Below are 22,391 nucleotides of genomic sequence, written 5' to 3'. Positions count from 1 at the left end.
CTGAAGAGAGCACATGTAGACACATAACTACCTGGTAGCATAGCTAAGACACATGAGCGAAGGATGGTATTCTTTATCTATCTCCTCCTGAGGCTGAGAACCTCCTCCTGCCTGCCTGTCTTCATTCTGGGTCTTAGGGCTAAAGCACAGTAGTGGGCACACCTGACCTTTCCTTTTCTGTCCAAGGTTAGTAGAGCATCAGCAAACCCTTCCAGCTCGTGGAGCAGACAAGAGCAGAAGTGCTAAGGCAGCAGAGGACTAGAGGCAGAGAGCCCCTGGGGGGTTTAAGGAGCTAAGACTGAAGTGGGAATGTTCTCTGCAAGTTTGTCACTTTCCCCTTGACTAACAGTCCTTTGTAATGCCAAACATGAAACCAGCGCTGGTACTCTGGAGCGGAGGCATGGTTGAGCAGTGCAAATGTACCCCTTTTTGACCATCCAGCTGATGCCTTTAATCAGGGCTAGGAAGTATGTGTGTTTGTTCACATATAAATACACATGCAGGCTTACACACATATACATTGCACAGCATACTGTTAACTATATTGTGTTTTCCCCAAATTCCTATGTTGAAATTCCCAACCCTCAAAAGTGATTATATTAGGAGTTTGGGCAGAGCCCAAATTTAGTAAAAAGATTAGGGTTCTTTTTATGAAGGAAGCCTGAGGGGATACCCACCAAGTCTGTGGGTTAGGCGAGGCTCATCACATGACAGATATGCCAACACCTTGATCTTGGCTTTCCAGCTTTTAGAACTGGGAGAAATAAATTTCTGTTGTTTGTAAGCAACCCACTTTATAGTAATCCTTATAGCAGTACAGAGGAGCTAACACTTTACATACTGATACTATTAAGTATTTATATTTGTCAGCAACCTCCATTAGAATATATATTCAACAGGGCAGGTGGCAGGAGTTTTAATTTATGTGACAACCAGAGGGCCTTTCATGAAATGACATCTGAGCAAAGACCTGAAGCAGCAGAACAGTTGGCATGTTTAAGGGTATTAGGAAGGGAATGAGGGAGAAACAAACGCGTGAGGTGATGTGTGTGAGGTGACGTGTGTGAGGTGACGTGTGTGAGGTGACATGTGTGGCCTATGTGCTTACTGAGGGGAAGAGGGCGGGGTGGTGAAGACAGGAGAGAACCATGTCTATCACTGACAACTACTGACTGTGCTCAGGTAGCTTTGAAGATGAGTGACGCACCAACCCAGGAGAAGGCTCATGTGCAGTCTGCTGAGAATAGGTGTTCAGGGCAAGGGGAGTCTTGGTGATAGCCTAGGCCGCAGACACCGGCACAGTGTACTGCAGAGGTAGTCAGGAAAGCAATTGACGCTAAGAACAGCAGTCTACAAGTTAGAAGACCTACTGTTCTCAGCTTCTGTGACTTCTAAAACAGCCCCTGAAGGAGGGGACTGAGGCCTAGAGAGGTGAAGTGACTAGCTTAAGACTACCCAGCTAAGGAGGGGACGAGTTAGTGCCTTATCCTTGACTTGCCTGCTCCCTTTTCTGTAGAGAGCTGACCTCAGGGCCCTCACCTCCACACTCAGGAAAGACAGACAAACTGTATTAGTCTGAGGATGACAGGGTCAGGTAGAGAGGATCTATAAGGGAGCAGGGTAGAATACTTATGTCTGATCTTCTGAATTAACGAAATAAGACTTGAATTCTTTTTTGAGATAAGCAATCTAGAGCTCATCAGATAGAATCCAGCCTTAGAGGTTCTTCATGTACAAGAGTTGAGTATGACCTGGCCCGTGGCATGTGTAAAGAGGGGAGAGCTGACCCACAGAGCCATGTGCGCTAAGGAGGGGAGAGAGCCTATCCCAAGGCATTCCTGCTGGACCCAGACCCTGCCGTGGTGGAGATGACAATCACAGGGACTCCCCACGTACCTGGGGAATGATTTAGTTTCCAAAATGACTCCACATCCCTTCTTTCCTTTTTTCCTTTTAACACTCCTGTGGAAAGACCAGGTTGACATGAGACTTTCCATTCTTCATGGGGAGCACTTTGCACATAGAGACAACTTATCCATATCTCAAGGCAAGGAAACTGAGGTAGCCATGTCTCAGCTACATCTCTGTGTGACAGCTCTTTCTACTTCATTTTACCCCCTGCTAGGGTAAACACAGGGAGCATGTCTGTCTCAGCCTCATGAAATCTCTCTTATAAAGTCACCTTTTACTTCTTGTTACTGCAATCTTTTTTTTATTTTTCTACACTTTACACACTCTGTGCTGAGGGAGGCTAGGGTTTGAGGATAGTACATCCTTCTGGCTTCCTGTTGGTATTTCTTGATCACCTTCCTATGAAAGTCATGTGCTTCAGAGGCTAAGCTCATATCCAACCATCTGTTCTTTTTGAACACTTATTTATCAATAAAGCTCTGTGTTACATTCCCATATTAAAGAGGTTTTGGTGCATAGCTCACTATTTTGGGCCACCCCGTGGGGCAATCCATTCAACTCTCATACCTCCAGTGACTTTCACCTCTCTTCTACTTCAGATATCTACTGCTAAGGTATCTGTCTGGTGTTTATCAGCATTTGGAACAAACGCTTCAGAATTTTAACCATGCTCTTCTCTGATACCAACTGGTCATCTTTCTAGCTCTCTCTCAGAGCTGTTATATTACAATGCTTAGCTGCCAATGATCCCCACTAAGTTCCTTCTGGTTCCACTGAATTCTTTATGCACTGTCCTCCTTCCTGGTTCTTGCCTTACTAGCACACCATACAACCTTGATTTCCAAACTGTCTTGCCTCACCTCCTATAAGAGACTCTAAGAAACAAAAGAAATCCATAGCTTTTACAAATTAGTCTCTACCCACAGCTGGCCCCTGAGATTTCTGGCAAACATTCTTTTCTTTACCCACTGTCTTTCATTGTCTATATGACTGGTCTACTCTCTCCCCACTCCTAAAGCCTTCCCTCCCTGTTCAGTCCTTTCGATGTTCAGTGCTGGCAGTCTTCTTCCTGTGCCAAAGAAAGTGTATCTTCCAATCCATAGCCTGTGCTCTGGACTCCCACTACTTCCCACCATTCCTTTCTTCTCTGCCTTAACCTCTCACAAGTTCAAGTTATCTATTGGCAATCATGCCCAAGTGCTGTACTCAATAAGAATTTCTTTGGACTCACAGGTTCTCTCACCTGTCTTTATTTTGATCAATTCTCCCTTGATATTTTCTCAATTCATCGCAATACCCTCACCATGTCTCTTGATAAGATTACCAACTACCTACCAATTACTGAGTTGTGTAGGTATTCCTCAGGTCTGCTGCTAAACATTCTTGGAGTGTCCAGCCACCATCCAACCAATGCCCCCTTCTCCTCACACTGGGGGCCTTTCCTGCTGTGCAATCCCCTGTTTCTGCTCCCACTTTTCCCACTTGGCCTACTAGGCACCCATCTTTGGTAAGCTGCTCTTCTCATCCCACCTTTCCTCCTGGGAACTCATTACTTGTAAAGTTTCAACAGTAATTGATGAATGGTCCCAAACCCTTAAGCACTGCACTCTTCCTATGAATCTGACCTGCACCAGCCGCTGTCTGCTGTCTACTCCAAGATGACTCATGCCCCTCCCTCCCTTCCATCTCTAGGTCTTCTGTAGTGAATGGCACCATTCAGCAAACTGTATCTAGATCTCTAAACCTAGGAGACAGTCCCACTTCCTCCTTCCTCACTGTAAACCTAGGAGACAGTCCCCACTTCCTCCTTCCTCACTGTCTTCAAGCTTTTCTAAATTAATCTAGTGAGAAGTTTCTAACACTATCCTAATTTTCAGGCTGTTTTCACTTCGGTTCTGGCCCATTCTCTCTAGTCTTGTCCCTCAAGTCCAGGTTCAAGCCAGCACTCCGTTATTCAGATAGAGTTCTGTTTGTGTCTTGCCTCTGATTACCACTGGTAGCCTAGCTCTGCCAGCATGATCAACTCTAAACTCATCAGTTTGGAAGTTTTCCATACTATAAGCCCTAACTCTGACACTGTTTCAGCAATGCCAAAGCCATACAGTCCTCATGCGGCTGATTCTATGCTCTGCCTTTAGCTCCATTCTGTCCCTTTTTGTTCTAAGTCTTTGGCTCCCAATTTATGGGGTTTTTTTTTGTTTGTTTGTTTGTTTGTTTTTAAACCAAGCCCAGAATACCAATAACATCGCAGATGGCTGGGCAAGGCACAAAGGTGAGTATAGCCCCAGTCCTAACACCCAGTAGGGCAGCAAAACTAGTTCCCCTTAGTACTCTCTGATCCCAGGAACAAGGGAAGGAAGGGCAAAGTCATGAGGCCCACAGAGCCCTAATCAGCTTACCCTTAGAGCAGAGCCTACGCACAGCAGAGACAGTGCTTAATGGGAGGCCACAGGAGGGAAGCAAGGGCCGATAGCCAGGAGTCCGAAGGTTTTGGGATGTGCTGACAAGGTTGGCAGGCTTCAAGGCAGAATCCATCAGGTCTGAGTGTGTCTCCAAGGACCGGGCCAGGCTATTCCCCAGGACAAAGGTTTCACCTGGAAAATAATAAAACCAGAGTTAAAGTAGGGACTAGCTTGGAGGGACTGGCAGAATGCTGGCTCCAGGTACCTTCCTGAGTGGAACAAGAGGCAGCAAGACATAAAGCCCTACAAGGACTCAGGACACCTGTGTATCACTCCTGTTTCTGGCTCAGGAGCTCAGGACTTGGATTCCTCCCTGGACTCTCTTTCTAGACTGTTCCTTTTGGCCTGAGATAGTAGTAGTTCTTCCTTTTCTGGATAAGGACAACTGAAAAGGAATAGAGTTACTTTAGGCGGAAGATAATTCTTTAGTCCTAAGATGCTACAATGAGGATAAGGGCTGTGGGAAGGATGCAAATGCTCAGAGGAGGCTTCTGGATGTGTGTGCCCATGCACACACACGTCGAGGCCAGAGGATCCTGAGTGTCTTCCTCTAGCATTTTCTGCTTCATTCTCTTGAGACAGGATTTGTCACTGAGCCTGAAGTTCACTGTTTTTTGAACTAGGCTAGCTGGCTAGTGAGATCCCAAGATCTGCTTGTCCTTGACCCCCAATGTTGGAGTTACTAGCACATATAGCCACAATTACTTTTTAACGTGGGCAGTAGGGATTCAAACTCAAATCCTCACTATTTCAGAGCACGTGCTTTTAATTACTGAGCCAGTAAATCCCGACAGGAGGGTTCTTTAGAAGCAGATGCTGATCAGCAGGACATCTCAGAAATACTCCATGACAGCTGATTAGAAGCCTGTCTGCAGAGAACCTGTTCCTTCGATGCCCCTAGTCCTTTATCTGTACTGACCTTGTTCCACAGAAACATTCCAAGAAGCCAGGGGAGCTCAGGCACAGGGACTCAGATCAGGGTAAGAACTTGACTCTGACACTTAGCAGACTGCTTCTTACTACACTGTGGGAAACCCTGAGACGTTTATCCACACACAGGAAGCCTTCCAAGGGGTTTGTGAACATCTGAAAGCCTTTGAGAAGGGAATCCCATGACAATTATGCACCTCTATGGACAATATCAGACAGCAGGACCCAGTCACCAGGTTGTGGATCTAACCTAAAGCTTAGGATGGTATACTGACTAGTCTTATGCAACTTGATACAACCTCGAGTTATAGGATAGGAGAGACTTTCGGTTGAGAATGCCTCCATAAGATCATTTTGATGGGGGAGGGCCCAGCCCACTGTGCACCGTGCCGCTCCTGGGCTGGTGGTCGTGGGTTCTATTAGAAAGCAGGCTGAATAAGCCATGCGGAATATAATATTCTCTAGATTCAGTGGTTCTCTGACCTCTACTTGAAAAAAACTGCTCATCTACCCACCCTCAATGACTGACTGTTCTCGTAGAAGATTTTTGGCAAATATGTCACTGTTGAGAGTTCTAATGGCTAAAATGCCCTCTTTTTTTTTTTTTTTTAAAGCTGAAATCTGTCTTCTTACAAATTGTCCCCCATGTTCTACTCTCTGTACTCTGAGTCTTGCCTGTCTTCCCAGGTTCCTCTGGGAGTATTTGTTACCCATGACTTTTCTCCATATTTATTTCCCACCCTTTCCCCTTTCCTCGCTCACTTGCTTGCTACCTTCCACTAGGAATGCTTGTAAGGTACCTCCTTGCAGTAAGATCTAGAGAAGAGCTGCCTTTTATTGATGGTGTGTATACACAGCAAGGACCTCATTTCTGCCCGCTGATATCCAGCAGAGCAGTGGCACAGCCTCATTTGTCCAACATCACAGCAGAAAAGCTAATTTACACTACCACGATGGCTAGAGAGCTTCCATCTCTGTCTGGATAGATAAGCAAGCTGACTCCCAGAAAAAGGGCGCTGAGGATGGATGGATGATTATGCCAGAAACAACTCAAGTCACTGAGTACTGGGAACAAAGGAACTACTTCCCCTAGCACATGGCAGCCCAGAAATCTCAAAGCAGCAGATCTAGAAGTTAATGCAAGGTAGATTCCAATCATAGCTAATGTCAATAGCCATAGTAACTAGCTGAATTAAAATAAATGTCCTGCCTCATGTTGCCATTATTTTAGGGAATCCAAAGGAGCCCCTTCACATGCCTGGTACTTGACCCAGAACACGTAACGCTGCAGAAGGGATTCTACTGTTAGCCTGCTCTCACTCAGGAGTCCTCTCATCCACTGCCTTTCATGCTCTTTGCTGATCATAAGCAGCTGGGCTGGAGCATCTCTGATCCATGCTTTCTCTCTTAGCTTCAGAGTGCAGGAGTTGAGTGAGTCTGTATTACCTCTGTCTCCTAAAATCCAATATGGAATCTGTCAAAGAGTGAGGATTTATAAATGTTTGATGACCTAAAGCTAAAATGCCTGGACTGGGTTCTTCAAAATGCCAATCAGAGAAGACAGAAAGAGTAGAGAACAGCTCTAGATAAAAGAAGATTAATAGACAGGAGAGTAAAAGGCACCAAATGATCCAATAAAAATCTCTTACTGGATTCTAAATTATAGAAAACAAAGCAAAACAAAAACAGCTACAATAGACATCATTGAGATGACTGGGAAATTTTTCATCTGGATGATATAATAGCCCAGGAGTATTTTATTTACATTTATTTTCTTTTTAAAGATTTATTTCTTTATTTTATTTACATGAGTGCACTGTAGCTGTCTTCAGACACCCCAGAAGAGGGCATCAGATCCCATTACAGATGGTTGTGAGACAACATGTAGATCTCTCCAGCCCCTACATTTCTTGAATACAAAAATTAATGTTCTTCTTTCTGCCCTTCCACCACCCTTTCTGCCTCCCACTTTCCCTTCTTCCCTCTTCACTCTTTCTGACGCAGGGTTTCACTGTGTACCTCAGGCTACCCTTTAACGTGTGAACCTCTCCCCTCAAATTCCTGAGGGCTGGGATTACAGGTATGTGCCTGTATTCTATGCTCTTTAAAAGAGGTATGTAGAAAAATATTTTTTTTAAGATTTATTTATTATTGTATCTAAGTACACTGTAGCTGTCTTCAGATGCACCAGAAGAGGGCGTCAGATCTCATTATGGGTGGTTGTGAGCCACCATGTGGTTGCTGGGATTTGAACTCAGGACCTTCGGAAGAGCAGTCGGTGCTCTTAACCACTGAGCCATCTCTCCAGCCCCTAGAAAAATATTTTACTTGTTAGCTGGGCCATGGTGGCACCTGGGAAGAAGAGGCAGGTAGATCTCTGTGAGTTCAAGGGCAGCATGGTCTATAGTCCTAGTTCCAGGGCCACACAAAGAAATCCTGTCTTGAAAAACCAAAACAAACAATCAAGATAAAATTTCACTTGCAGTTAATTCTTGTGTGTTAAATAAACAAAAGTCATGTACATAGATATGTATTAAATATATAGATACCAGTATATGTGTGAACAGTGCAACAGAGCAAATGCTACAAAAAGTTAAAAGTGACTCTTCGTGAAGATGCGTTTTACTTTTGTTGTAATTTTTCTATAGGTTTGAAAGTTTCTAAAATAGAGCAGTGAGAACAGTAAATCTCAGTTCAGGTAAGGAAACTTAACAGGATATGAACTTTTGATGGTTCTCTGTTACATTGTAAGTACATGGTCAGCTGAGCCAAGTCCACAGATGTCGTAGGGCAAGGTGGTGGCAAGGCAGGAAGGGGAAAGGGCTCCAGGAAATGTGGGGGAATGGCAACAAAACAGGTTTAAAGGAAAAACAAACAAAAAAAGCTACAGATACTAATGGGGCTCTGCAGAGGGCCGGTAAATAACCAGAAAAATATAGGTGCCAATGAGGTATCAGAGCAGAGGAACAGGCAGGCAGAGAAGACAAGCTACAGAGAGGAGGAGTCAGAAGTCTAGACAAAGGCCTGGCTTGTCTGGGCACAGTTAAAACTACTAGTAAGAAGTAAACAGAAGGCAGGATGCAAGTAGACAACATGCTGAAACCTCCCATGAAGAACAGCTTGGTGGGCAGAGAGGCTCAGAGTTGGTGCAGCCTGTCTGACATGGGGTTGATGGGACACAGTCACAGCTAGAAAGGGTACCCCTACTCTTCTTCATGACTAGAGGCCCACTGCGGGCATGCCCCCAGCAGCCGCTGTACTTTCCCAGTTCATGAGGGGCAGTGTTCTAAGTTTCTTCTCTTTGTGCAGCTCCCTCTCATGCACCTCCTCTTTCAGATTTCCAGTCAGGCCTTTCATTAGGGAAACAGAGCCCAGGGCTCCCAAATGACAATGGCTGAGAATATTTAACACGTTGTCTTTGTCTGTTCCAACTCCAGCCTATCCAATACAACATTCTAACTGAAGGACTGTTCTTATAGGTTCTGATGTTTAAAAAAAAAAAAAAAGCAATTTAGAGCAGGTAGTTTAAGAAGTTTCCTCTGAAGAAAAGAACCACCTGAGAGGCATGAGACAGCTGCAGGGCCCAGATGTTTGGTTGACATGCAGGCAAAGGAGTAGTTTAGGTATCTTTTCACCTCAAATCACATAAGCAATCCTCATTTGTGGCAGAAGTATAGAGGGGTCAGAGGAGACTGGTTGTGTGGTCTCTTCCCTGAGTACATTCTCTAGAAGTGATACTTTCGTCAGAAGTCTTTTCATTAAGAGTCTGATGAAAAGACATCAGGAAAGGGAGTGTGGGAGTGAGACCCATGCAGAAGCCCCAGGCACCTTTCAGACTCACGAACCTGAGATAGACAGAGTAGCCCCAGGCTGACGTACCTCCTCTCTACTCAGGGCACCATCACAGGTGTCTTTTAAAGAACAATTCCTCCCATTTAACAGCAACCTACCTCTCTCTGTTTGGACCAAGCTTTCCTCCCTCCCTCGGTTCTGTGTCCTGTATTCCAGATCAGAGCTGCCGAGCTCCACTCATTCTTCAAGCACTCTGGGAAGTGCTTAGTCACTGACCTAGCCACGTGGCATCCGCTTTCTCATTGTGGCTCTGGTATGTTAACTAAAAAGTTATTTTCCAGCCTAGTTGGAAACAGCAGGAACTTGAATGGACTTGTTAGACTGGCAATGCTAGAAGTTAGGGCCACATGCCAAAGAAAAGAATGGATGGCCAATCAAAAGGAACAACTTCCTCCATCTCTAGCCTAAGAGTAAACCTTGTAGCTAGCAAAGGAGAGCTGCATGAGGCCTCTGATTCATACTGAGAGATGTGCTGGGGCTTCTTGGGCTGCACAGAAGGAACCCATAGGACAACTTCTCGAGACAGGGGTCCAGAGGAAAGAGAGATTCTAGAGTGACAGCAAAATTCTGAAGACTTAAAGTGGCAGAAACCCAAAACCCCCTAGATTAACCCAGATGTGGCAAGGGTAAAGGGCAGAAACCAGATCTCCGGAGTGTGGGTGCTAGGCTCGCAGGCGCTCCTGGCTGCACAGCCACAGCTCAGCCCAGTCCCCATCCCAGCTCCTACCTGGTAGGTACCTGTCGTGGTTGTGATTATACTCTGTGGCAGTGAGTGATAAGTGAGTCTGTGTAAAGGGCTGGTTGCCAAACAGATTGTCACTTCGAAGGTTGTGGCAGAGCTTCTCCAGGAAACGGAGGACATAGGTGATGCTGTTGACTGCTGGGAGGTTCAGAGTGTGCTGTTCCCGGTCAAACACGGCTGTGGAGTCAAGTACACAAAGAAGTAAGTTGTACAACGATGGGTCGTGCCGGCTGGAGAAGCTCAGCTCATGTGTGTCTTAGGCTTGGCAGGTTACAAAAGGCAGTGCCAGGCTGCTTGCCCACTTGTTTTCTTCCTGCTCTTTTCCTTGCTCAAGGGCTTTGATTTTTGCCTCTAACTCCAAAGGGCGTGTAATCATGGGAGTGCCAGGCCAGGTCTGTTGCACCCTCAGGGCTCTGGTGTGGTCTGACTCAACCTGTGCAAACAACTATGAACATAATGCTATCTGCTTCATCACCTGGCTGGGCCTCTTTCAGGAAGTGCGCTCACCTAGGGTGCTGTGTTCACAAGAAATCTGCCCAACAACAGGGAGGCTATGCCGAAATAATACTGCTGTTGTTAGCAGCGGCCTAGACATACAATTTCCAATCTACATCAGGATACTGGATTTGGACAACATTGGGAAATGTTTCACACTTGTTATTTTTACATACTAATTTCTATCAAAATATTGTCATAATTTTTAAAAAGCAAAAGGCTCATGTAAGTGTCTTTGAGGGAAGTGAGGAAATGGAAATCTGGGGAGATAAATCACTCAAGAAAGTTTTAAAGAGGAAGAACTCTAGGCAGTAGAGGTGAAGAGCAACTGCAGGCAGTTAGGACACCTCAGACCCTGCAGACGGCTGCAAAGGAGGCCAGAGAGTGGTCTGGGCCTCAAGACCTGGTTTGAATGTATCTGCAGTACCCATCCTCCATGCATCCAGTGACTGTCTGGACTTGCCTCTGTAACATTTCTGTTGTCACCCTTCTATAGAGTATGTAGATTTTCTTTTCCACCATTGCAGACATGAGTCTGTTTTCCCTTTTCCTGGCTAGTGTTTGGCAGAAACCTCTGCCACACAGTAAAGGCTCAACAGGTATTTGCTAAAAGGACTATTTGGCTGTTTATGCTTCCTGTCAGCTGGTTCCTTAATACCATAGCAGCTTGCTAAGGGGAAAGGGGGGGGGGACTATAAGGAAACATTAGAGTAAAGACTGGAAGGCACAAGGTAGGTCAAGCCATTGTAGCCTTGGTGGGTAAAAATAAGATTTTGGACTTAAGAAAACCGAAAAGAAATAGAACACAGCAGGAAAATATTGTCAGTTACTGCAGAAAAAGTACCATACTGTTAAATCAAGCTCGCATTTTCCCTCTATCCTGGAATTCAGCTCTCTTGGATGGGTCCTATAGGCCCAGAAGCTTAGGAGGCAGAGAAATGAAAGGAGGTCAAAGCTCCTCTGGAGCCAGTTGAGGAAATTCTTTTGCTGCAACAACATAGGCCCTATGTTATTTCCTATGAAATGGCTTTAAGCAACACTTATATTTTCTGTGTGTGGACCAAAGTTTAGAGGTTGTGTTAGGTATTTTTGGCAGAGGTATTTGGTACATACTATATGGTATTCAGGTTATATAAGTCCAGCAGAGCCTGGGAACTGGCAGTATGGACTCTGGAGGAATGAGATACGTTTGCATTCTCCAGAGCCTATGAGTATGAAGTCAGTACTAGGATCTCTCATCAGAATGAAGGTCTGACACTCGGGTTAGGAGGCCAAACTAGCCCAAAAGTTTACCTGAAATGACTTCACCGCCGTGGCCCTGTTTGAGGAAGCTGAAGACAGTTTTCTGGTGATAAGCACAGTCAATGCAAGCCTGGACAGCCTGCTGCAGCACCACAGAGGCACGGGCTGGCCCAAAATGGTCAGGGAGTTGTTGGATCTTCTTCTTATCCAGGTGGGGGCCCGTGCTGCCGCTCTTGTTCAAGTAGATACAAACTACAGGAAACAAAGAACCCAGGAACCTTAGAGTGTGCCTGGTAGAGAGAAGTCAGAGAGCAGCTCTCTTCCATCTGCTCAACTCTGGCCTTGGCTCCACTTGGCTCCAAGCTGCACCACCAAGAACTCAGAACAAACAAAGCCCATTAGGAGAACAACACAGAACAGAAATCAAGGCACAGGTCTTGTGTTTTGTTTTCTGGTCCCCTATAAGAAAGTGTAAACTTTGAAGACTCTCAAGAATCAAACTGCCTTATCTCCTAACCTAAAGATAGCTAATTGGCAGGAAAAAAGTTCCCATGAAGGTGGATCTAAGGGTCAATCTATGAAAAGAAGGATCAGACTAGGTCTGTCTGCTAAGAAATGGGGACAGGGACTATGACGATGTTCAGTAGATCAAGTGCTTACTGTAAAGCGTGAGGACTGGAGTTAGTACCACAAGAATCCATGTAAAGGCATGGTGGACCACCTCTAATCCAAACCCTTGGAAGGCAGAGTCAGAAGTTCCCTGGAGCTTGCTAGCTACCTAGACTATCCTACATTGGTGAGCTTTGGGTTTAACTGAGAGACCTTGCCTCATTGAATAAGGTAGAAAGAGATTGAGGAAAACTATTGGCACACACATATAAGTACACACCACACACACACAAGGAAATAAAACACAAACAGTGCATGTTGTTGAACATCTGTAATCCCAGCACTTAGGATGCTGAGGCAGAATTCTGGGTTCCAGGCAAGCTTGGGGTAATATTAAGTAGACTCAAAACCTCCCCAAATTTAAGAGAACAAACAAGAACAAATAACAAAAGGCAAAATGTAAAAAGAAAAGAAAAAGGAAAAGAAAAAAAAAGGATTTTCATGTTTGGCAGTGTGACCTTTGTTCTAAAGTCACTAAAAATAGAGGAACTCAGAGATAAGACACTTAATAAGAACACAAATATTCATAGCAGTAGTTTATTCACAATAACCTCAAATGAAAACCAGCTTAGGTATTCATCAACAGGAGAATGAACACACAAATTATGGTATGTTCATCTGAAGGAAAACACATGGCAGAAAGAAAACTTTCAAGTATGGATAACAACAACAACAAAACTTTCAAAAATGGCTTTCAAAAGTGACTTTCAAAAATGTTTTTTGAGTAAAAGAAATGAGATTTAAGAGTACACAGGCGGCATGGCTAATTTATATCAAATTCCAGCTCTGGGAACTCTACTTCATGTTAAGAATACTGCAATCAGATTAGCGGCAGAGACTAACTGCAAGAGCCTGATGGACTTCTGGGGCGGTGGAGGTGTTCTGTGTCTTTATCACAGTGGCAGTGGGGAGGAGTTACACAGGTGCTGAGATTTATTAAGACTCAGCAAATTATATGAGTGTACAATAGACTTGCAACTAAGATTTGTATATTTTACTGATGTAAATCTTATATAATTATTCTAATAGTGATTTTAAAAATTAATTATACATGGGTCATATGGTAAAATACCAAAGACCAAACTATGCAACCTCTAGAAGATTGTCCATTTTAGAACATGGCTTTCATGACTCTAATTGATCTCTGTTACACTTGACCAATAGACAGCACTAGGTCTGGGCCTAGGATTAAGAAAGCAGCAGCTTCTACTTTCTATTTCTTGGGATAATTACTCTTTGGTCCCAACTCTATGTGTGGGAAAACAAATTATTTTTGTGGAGAGGTTCATGTGGAGAAACAGGCAGAACCATTATGCCAGCCATGTGTAAAAGTGAATCCCCAAACCTAATTAGTCCCTCCTCCCCTGGCCCAATCTAGCACTTTATGTAATGGATGAGCTGTCTCTACCTAACCAGCCCTTAGTGTTTCAAAATTTAGTTCTATAGTAGTTTATCACATAGCAAAAGTGTATCAGAATAAACTTTTTAAAAAAGATTTATTTATTTCATGTATGTGAGTACACTGTCACTGTCTTCAGACATATCAGAAGAGGGCATTATAGATGGTTATGAGCCACCATGTGGTTGCTGGGAACTCAGGACCTCTGGAAGAGCAGTCAGTGCTGTTAACCACAGAGCCATCTCTCCAGCCCCCAGAATAAATTCTAATACAAGATGCTTCAGTAGCAAATGCTAAGCATACGGCACTAGATTTGGAACCAGAGGTAGAAAGCAGCAGAAGCAAAGCACTAGTGTGAACTCAGACCCCTCCCTGGGGTATTTTTTTCCTTTGGTGCTGGGGATCAAATCCAGGGCCTCATCCAAGCTAAGCAAGTGCTTAGCTAGCACTGAGCTACATTCCTAGCCTCTTTAAGAGAGGTTTAATGGAAGCCTAAAGTTGCCCAGAAAGCTGTCAGTGAGAGTTTAAAGGAAGGTGAAGGATGGGGGTGGGAGGGACAATGTGCTAGGAAGGGACTGAAAGTTTGATATGACTGCTGCCCATAATAACAAAGCAGGAGATGTTCTTGATGAGCTCAATGAAATAGCTAAGGTGTTTTAAAGCCACCAAAGTGTTACCTGTCTTCTTACTCTTTATGATAAAATGTAAGATGAGAGAGAAAATCCTTTTTTAAGAGGTAAGAAAGAAGGTGGGGTCATGGTGGCACATGTCTTTGATCCCAGCATTCATATCAAAGACAGGTGGATCTCTGAGTTTGAGGCCAGGTTAGTCTACATCATGAGTACCAGGCCAACTAAGATTACACAGCGAGACCCTGTTTCAAAAATTCAAACCAAACAAAAGTCAGAAAGATAGATACAAGAATATGCTTCATAGATTTGTTTTAGGCCAAAGATTTCCATAGGAATTTGCTAAGGGAAATCCTTGCAGACTGTTATACAACAATTTCTAAATATTTTAATTAAAATACAGTTACATAAATTTCACTCTTCCTTCCATTTCCTCTCAAATCTATGGCCTCTTATTCTTTTTTTTTTTTTTTTTTTTTTTTTTTTAAATATGTAAGTACACTGTAGCTGTCTTCAGACACTCCAGAAGAGGGCATCAGATTTTGTTACGAATGGTTGTGAGCCACCATGTGGTTGCTGGGATTTGAACTCAGGACCTTTGGAAGAGCAGTCAGTGCCCTTATCCGCTGAGCCATCTCTCCAGCCCCCTCTTATTCTTTAATTACTAAGGTTCTCCACGGTGCTGTCTTTTAGTTGTAGCTGCAGAAGAGGCACAAAGTAGAGAAGGGTTTATTTTCAGAAACCTTTGTCACTCATCTTGAACCTTGGTGCTACTCAGAAAAACTCCTCAAACTGTTAAGATAGTTCTTTTGTTAGAATGATTGCTAATATTGGACTTAGAAGGTTCAGAGGTGGGGGCTGGTGAGATGGCTCAGTGGGTAAGAGCACCCGACTGCTCTTCCGAAGGTCCAGAGTTCAAATCCCAGCAACCACATGGTGGCTCACAACCATCTGTAACAAGATCTGACTCCCTCTTCTGGTGTGTCTGAAGACAGCTACAGTGTACTTACATATAATAATAAATAAAAAATCTTAAAAAAATAAAAAAAGAAGGTTCAGAGGCAGTACAAAATGGAAAATACCTGTTCTTCCAGCCCTGGCTCTTCATCTTTTTGGACTCCCAACTTTTCATAGGCAAGGAGAAAGGAGAATACCTACTTGTCTAACGGCAAAGGACAAAACAGAAGTCTACAATGTCTAAGGAACAGCGCTGGATCTAGTTAAGGAACTGCCACATGTGCTCATTTGAGTTTCACAATTTCTGCAATTAGTGATTGCTACACACAATAAACCCATCCAGACCCTGTTCACAGTCACGTGTTCCCTATATGAAAAATCACATCTAAGTCTTGTGGCTAAGAAATTTCACTTACCTGTACCTCGTTCAGAGGACCTGCTGCCTGACATTGCAGAGAGAAGACACTTTTGATGAAGAGTCCTGTGAAGGACTGAGAATTTAGCTTCTCAAATAAGAAAAATACAAATAATTTATATTTAGGGAGTTGTCTGAGGTGGTTTTAAAATATAGCTCATGATTCTTTAATCCTCCCACACTGAGAGGTGAGGTCAGATTAGGGATCCCAATTCTTGAATTTAGGTTCCATGGTTCACTGACCAACAGAATATGGTTGAAATAATGCTATGATAAGTTTGGGGCCTGGGCGCTAGTGTCTTTCTAACAATGTTCTATTAATAATGAATATGTGGCTAGGACAAGTTGGAGTTATCTGGGAAGAGGTATCTCAATTGAAAAACTGCCTCCATTCAATTGGCTTACAGGAAAATCTGTTGGTCTTGTTTCATCAATTTTCTTGATTGATGATTGATGTGGTAGGGACCAATCTACTGTGGGCGGTGCTAAGCCTGGGTAGGTGGTCCTGGATGGTATAAGAAGGCAGGCTGAGTAAACCACCAGGTTGCTGCGCTGAATTCCTTTAAGGGTGGACTATTATGTGAAAGTGCAAGCCAAATAAACCCCTTCCTCCACAAATTGTGTTTGGTCATGCTGTTTTCTAGGATGAACAAAGAATCAGTTGCCCAAAGAATTCAAGATCAACTTGGATAATATTGAAAGACTGTCTCAAAATAAAACACCAAAGAATCAAAACAAACAAAAAGCTCATTAACAAAAACCAGAACAACATAAATTAAAAGTCAGGTGGAAAAAAAATCATCTTATCTATAGGATAATATCTCAGAATCATACAAAAAGAAAATATAAACTATCTAAATTATTGAAAGAAAAACTCCCACCAACACAAACTTCTGAACCCTGTAAAAATTCTCCTTCAAATGTGAAGGAGAAATAAAAAGAAAAGCTAAAATAGCGCGGCATTGGTGGTGTATGCCTTTAATCCCAGCACTTGGGAGGCAGAGGCAGGCGGATTTCTGAGTTCGAGGCCAGCCTACAAAGAGAGACCCTGTCTCAAAAAACAAACAAACAAACCAAAAAAAAACCAAAAAAAAAAAAAAGACAGAGAAAAGAAAAGCTAAAATAGCATCTTCTAAGAAATGTTAAGTTCTTTAGTAAGATATAGATCAGAAATAGATTATAAAAAAGGAAGGGCTAAGGAGTATAGCTAGTATGCCTAGTATGTACAAGACCCTAGTCTGGATTCCCAAAGCAAGCAAGCAAGTAAGTAACTAACTAACTAAATAAATAAAAACTAAGAGAAACTAAATGAAGACAAACGTTTTTATTCTTAATTACTAAAATTTATTCTAAATAATTATCAATAATGTATTTGATTACCAGTGCTTATATGTAAATATATATATGTATATACTTACATATATGCTTAAATATACACGAAATTATTAATACCGACGTCTTAGTAATTCAACTGTTCTACTGCTGCAAAGAGGCACCATGACCAAAGCAACTCTTTTTTAGTTTATTTGGTTTATATTTTTTCTTGAGACAGGGTCTCCCCCTTCAGAGCCCTGGCTGTCCTGGAACTCACTATGTAGATAATGCTGGCCTCAAACTCACAGAGATCTGCCTGCCTCTGCCTCCTGAGTGCTGGGATTAAAGGCCTATGCCACCATTCACATGTGTGACCAAGGCAACTCATAAGACAAACAAACAAACACCATTTAATTGGGAGCTAAAGGAAGTTTAGTCCATCCAATAGAGTATTAGAGGTGAAGACAGAGAAAGCTGGGGGCCTGAAACTTCATGACCTCAAAACTTAGTACAGTCATTGCAACCATGGAGTATATACTGGCAAGTGAGTAGACAAACAGAACAAGATATTATAGAGCCCAGAAATAAACTTACAAGAATTCACCTTGTTTTTGACAAAGGAGTAAAAGCAGTTTCTTCAATAAATTGTGTTGGAACAACTGAAAATTCATGTGAACCCTTCCCCACCCAAAAGTCAAACAACAAGCAAACAGATAGACAAAGACCTTGCACATGCTATAGGAAGGCCCTGCATTTTGAAGCTATCTGGAGAGGAAACTATGGCTGAGTACCCCTCCTGTCTCTTGATATTTTAGGGTTTGTGCAGAGATAGATATCCACAAGGATGTCTCTAGGTAACTATAAGTTTTCAGCCAAGTATCTCGATGCATACAAATGAGTACTTTAAGATCGCCCCACTGGAAAGGTATGCATATGCTTTAAAGGTATAGGTATTTTACAGTTACCTTTATAGAAGATATTCTATAAAATGGGGACAGATATGTATGACTTTTGCATGTGCACCTGCACTCACACCCTAGCTCCCAGGTTGATTTTTCATCCTCATCAACTACTAGATTTTGCTATGAATTAATCATTTGTTGGCTGGTCTCCAAAGTAAAATTCATTTTCGCTGTATCAAGGTTTGTCTTCATTAATGATTGTTTTTCTAAAAGTTAGAAGCAGCTCTTCATCCAAATCTGAATGGTGGCAGCCTCACTGGAATGCTATAAGGGATCATTAAGAAGGGAACGTCCCAAGCTAGGGAAATGGTTCAGTGGTTAAGAACACTGGCTGCTCTTAACCCAGGACCCAGAGGCCCCAGGTTCAATCCCAGCACCCACATGGCAGCTCACAACTCTAACTCCAGTTCCAGGTGATCCGACTCCCTCATATAGACATATATGTAGGCAAAACACCAATGTACATAAAATTAAAAATAGATTAAAAAAAAAAAGAAGAAGAAGAAGGGAATGTCCCAACTAAGTGAAATCAGCCCTGGTTCTTCTCCAGCTCTGAGTTCACAGAACAGCTGCCCTAGTTTTTCCCCTTCTGACAAATGAAACTTCTCCGAGACAATTTCAAATGCCAAAGAGGTTGTTTGTTTGTTTGTTTTAAAATTCTACCTAGATTTAGAAGTGGACAGGGCTAGTTATTGGTAGAAGACTAGAGGAAATGTAGAGACTATGCCCCAGGGGGGAACTGCAACAAGATCCATCTTCTCCTCTTACCTGTGGGGGCCTGCATGGCTGAACTTGGGACGGTGGCAGCATCTTGAGGAACAGTGCTGGTGTCCGGTTCAGGGGTGCTGGTTGTTGGTGAGGTGGGTGGTGGGCTCAGCAAAGTCCGAGGTTTCCTCTGTTAAAATGGATGCGGAAAGGTTTGCTACTCTAACAGGTGACTTCTCTCCTCTATCCCTATCACTCTGTATACTCACGAAACCAGTATATTTATGAATGGAACCACACGTCATCTTTATTTTCTACTTAGTAACTGGCCTCAAAGTTGCATGTACTGAGAGTCCTTAGTGACATTTTCTGAATGTATGTATATAATTTTGATCTTCTGAAGAGAAAGAGCTTAATGCACTTCCACGTTAGATTCAGTATCATAAGAACTCCAAATCCTTTGTAAATTAGGCAGATAAAAGCAGAAAGCATGCTATGGTTTAATGTTATTACTTTGTTTCTTTCTCTAAATGGAAATGAACCTCTGACTCTACCAAATGCTTTCTTCTGCCTCTCGCCTCTTTAGCTCATTACCTGCTACTTCTTCCCTTAATAATCTAACAGTCCCTAAATATACTACTTCTCTAAAAACCCTACAATTTTATCTGCCTACATCTTTAGAATTTTAAGCTTTCTCTTCAATAGGAAATGTTCTCTCTTGCTCTCTTACTTTTCCTCTTAACTCCATTCTTTGTCCACATTTGTCCATGTACTATTATATTGCTATCTGCTTACCCACTGATGGCTTTGGTTAACCTATAGAGCTCTCTTTGAGGGTCTGAGTGCCAATCCTCACATGGCACTTGACATATAAGTATTAATAAATGTTTCCCATGAATCATATAGTAGATATTGGTAACAATAAAGGGGTTAAGATCCCCCTTTATTTTCAAGAAGATGGAAAGAGGATATGGTCTACTGTGTTTCAGACTTCATGAGGGACAGAGCAGAAGCAATCATAGTATCATAAGTCTTGGTTTTTAAAGGCTCCTAAAGGGCCTTTAATATAATCAGCTTCAATATTTCTGTCTTCCTCTTCCTGAAATAGCCCTCTTACAGCGCCACCTAGTCCCTGAGAAAACACTGGCAACCATAAGGCTTACTACTATTTTGAGATAATTCCTTGTATTTGAAACAAAGACCTTCTGTGCAACTTCCCACTTACTGGCTCTTATTTTGTCTTTGGAGTCTCTCAGATACATATATTCACTCTTTTGATTATCCTCAAGATATACCCACATGCCTTGGTATCCTTAAGGCTTTCAGCTTCTCTTCTACAACATGAAAACAAGTGTAATAAAGTAACTGTGTAATAGATAGAAGTAATAGTGGTGGTGGTGGTGGTGGTAATGTAATACTAATACCAATACTAATACTAATAAGAGTGTAGTAGATAGAGCCGGGTGTGTTGGCGCACACCTTTAATCCCAGCACTTGGTAGGCAGAGGCAGGTGGATTTCTGGGTTCAAGGCCAGCCTGGTCTACAAAGTGAGCTCCAGGACAGCCAGGGCTACACAGGGAAACCCTGTCTTGAAAAAAAAAAAAAAGAGTGTTAGGTGTTAGTAGCAACAGATCAGAAGTACAGAAAGATTAAGCAACAACATTAAGAATTTATATCCAATCAAAAAATAGACAACTAAAAGTGGCAACATCATAACTAAAATCATTCATCCATCCACTCATCCATCCACCTATCCATCCATCTTTCATATATAGAACAGCTCCCAAGAGACTGAGATATAAGGCACTGCTGGAGGAAAAGAGAAGATTAGGTAATGGACTCTGAGGAGCTTATATTCTATAAGGACAGAGGTTAGCTAGAGTTACTAATAAGAACAACAAATAAGTCAGCCAAATAACTAACCCTGGGGAAATATGGAAGCTGCAATGGAAATCCAGTGTGAACAGGATATTTTTTCCATAGGGTGACTCAATTAATCCAGCTCAGGAGGGGGCTCTGAGAAATCTTTGATCACTGGGAGTCAAGTAGAGGTGAGAGGCTAACAGAGGCCACAGAGAAGCTTTCATACCACTACTTTTCCTGGGAAAGAGATCCATGAATAGATGGAATGACTTAAGAAGGAGTAGTACGTTCAGCAACAATGCTCAGTGAAGCTGGACTTGGTCTTTTCCCACATTAGAAGAAAATATATGTCTCTTAGGTATAGAAGGTGTGTATGCTGTAGCAACCTTGGAACTAGATCTAGGAACCTATCACTGCAACCTTTTCACATGTCTAAGTTTTAACTTACTCCATAATAAAATAATGCTAATAGTATTTCTCAGAGATTTGTGAAGTCATGATATGGATGCGATAGCAACTACTATAGCCTGGCATTAAGTGATTAAGTGAAGTGCTTTAAAAGAAGTGGTAGAAATAACGAAAGAAATACATTTACAGAATTGATACACACTGTTTACATGTCAGACATCTATTTCATGAAAGATAATGAGGGGCAGGACCGTTATCTATGGAAGACATTAGATAGATCCTCTCAAAACCCAAAATTTGTTTCCTACTCTAACACTAGCAAACTCCATATAAGAGCTAAGCAGGAATGAAAATATAGGATTTCCTCTTAAAATCCATCCACTTGGGGGGCAAGATGGCTAGATGTGCTCTTTTTTGAGATGAAACATATGAATGAATTTCCTCTTTGCTCTCCTGTACCTCTTTCTGGGAAACCCACGTTTTTACCTACCTTACTGCCAGGCTTGGGACCTCTCTTCTTTGGAAATTTCAAAGGTTCAGCTGACTTGGATGGGGTAGAGGTGGGATGGGGAATAAGGATCTTGGGTGTTCGGCCCCGCTTCTTTCCTGGTTTGCGGCCCCTCTGCCCTGGCTGATGCTCCAAGACAGTTTTGGTGCTGTGGATGCTGGGCTTCTCAGTGCTCACATCAGATGAAGGGGACGGATTCTTTGGAATCACAACTGTAAGAAAAAAAGATTCATTCTATCATCCCTCCACCTGCATTTCCATCTGTCTTAGGGATTCCATTACTACAAAACGCCATGACCAGAAAACAAGCTGGAAAGGAAGTGTATTGGTATTACACTACTTCCCACACTGTAGTCCATCACTGAAGAAGTCAGGACAGGAACTCAAAACAAGGTAGGAAACTGAAGGCCGGGCCTGATGTAGAAGCCTTGGAGGCATGCTGTTGTTGATTTTCTCTGCATGCCTTCCTCAGCCTGCATTCTTATAGAACCCAGGACCACCAGCCTAGGGAAGATGCCACTCAAATGGGCTGGGTCCTCCCCGATCAATCACTAATTAAGAAAATGTCTTACAGCTGGATTTTATGGGCATATTTTCTCAGTTGAGGTTCCTCCTTTCAGATAACTCTAGCTTGTGTAAATTTGACATAAGATCAGCCAGCACACCACCCAGACAGAAGGAAAAATAGCTTGCACTTCTGTCCCAGAGGCTCAGAACTGGGATAGAGCTCAGGTGTCTACACCCTTCTTCTGATGAGAATAGAGATCTAATTAAAGAGGAAGTGATGTCTCTCCCAGGTTACTCAGTGAGGCAAGAACTTTTGTTTTCAACTGAGCCCAGACAGCCAAGGCCACATCACCATGGTTGAGGTTTTAGCATGGTAACTGCAGTGAGGGGAGTGAAAAATGGATATGGAATCATTCTCCT

General features: G+C 42.8%; 1 protein-coding gene across 15 annotated transcripts in view; it reads right to left on the bottom strand.

The window, feature by feature from the left end:
* Window positions 1-22,391, bottom strand: part of Scmh1 (sex comb on midleg homolog 1) — a 125,051-nt gene that overhangs the window by 3,241 nt on the left and 99,419 nt on the right. For 11 of the 15 annotated variants that reach the window (XM_006503149.3, XM_030253600.1, NM_013883.2 and 8 more), the window contains 6 exons: window positions 21,447-21,676; window positions 18,748-18,874; window positions 11,686-11,886; window positions 9,883-10,074; window positions 4,311-4,505; window positions 1,897-1,962 (listed from right to left, as the gene is read on the bottom strand). In XM_006503149.3, the coding sequence (XP_006503212.1) occupies window positions 1,897-1,962; window positions 4,311-4,505; window positions 9,883-10,074; window positions 11,686-11,886; window positions 18,748-18,874; window positions 21,447-21,676 (1,011 nt within the window). Of the gene's footprint in view, window positions 1-1,896; window positions 1,963-4,310; window positions 4,506-9,882; window positions 10,075-11,685; window positions 11,887-18,747; window positions 18,875-21,446; window positions 21,677-22,391 lie in introns of those variants that run through there. The other 4 variants (XR_001784153.2, XR_003954960.1, XR_001784155.2 and 1 more) reach the window with 2 other exon arrangements.

Source organism: Mus musculus, chromosome 4 (genome assembly GCF_000001635.26).
Source record: "Mus musculus strain C57BL/6J chromosome 4, GRCm38.p6 C57BL/6J".
Lineage (NCBI taxonomy): Eukaryota > Metazoa > Chordata > Mammalia > Rodentia > Muridae > Mus > Mus musculus.
This window is presented reverse-complemented; position numbering and strand designations above follow the sequence as displayed.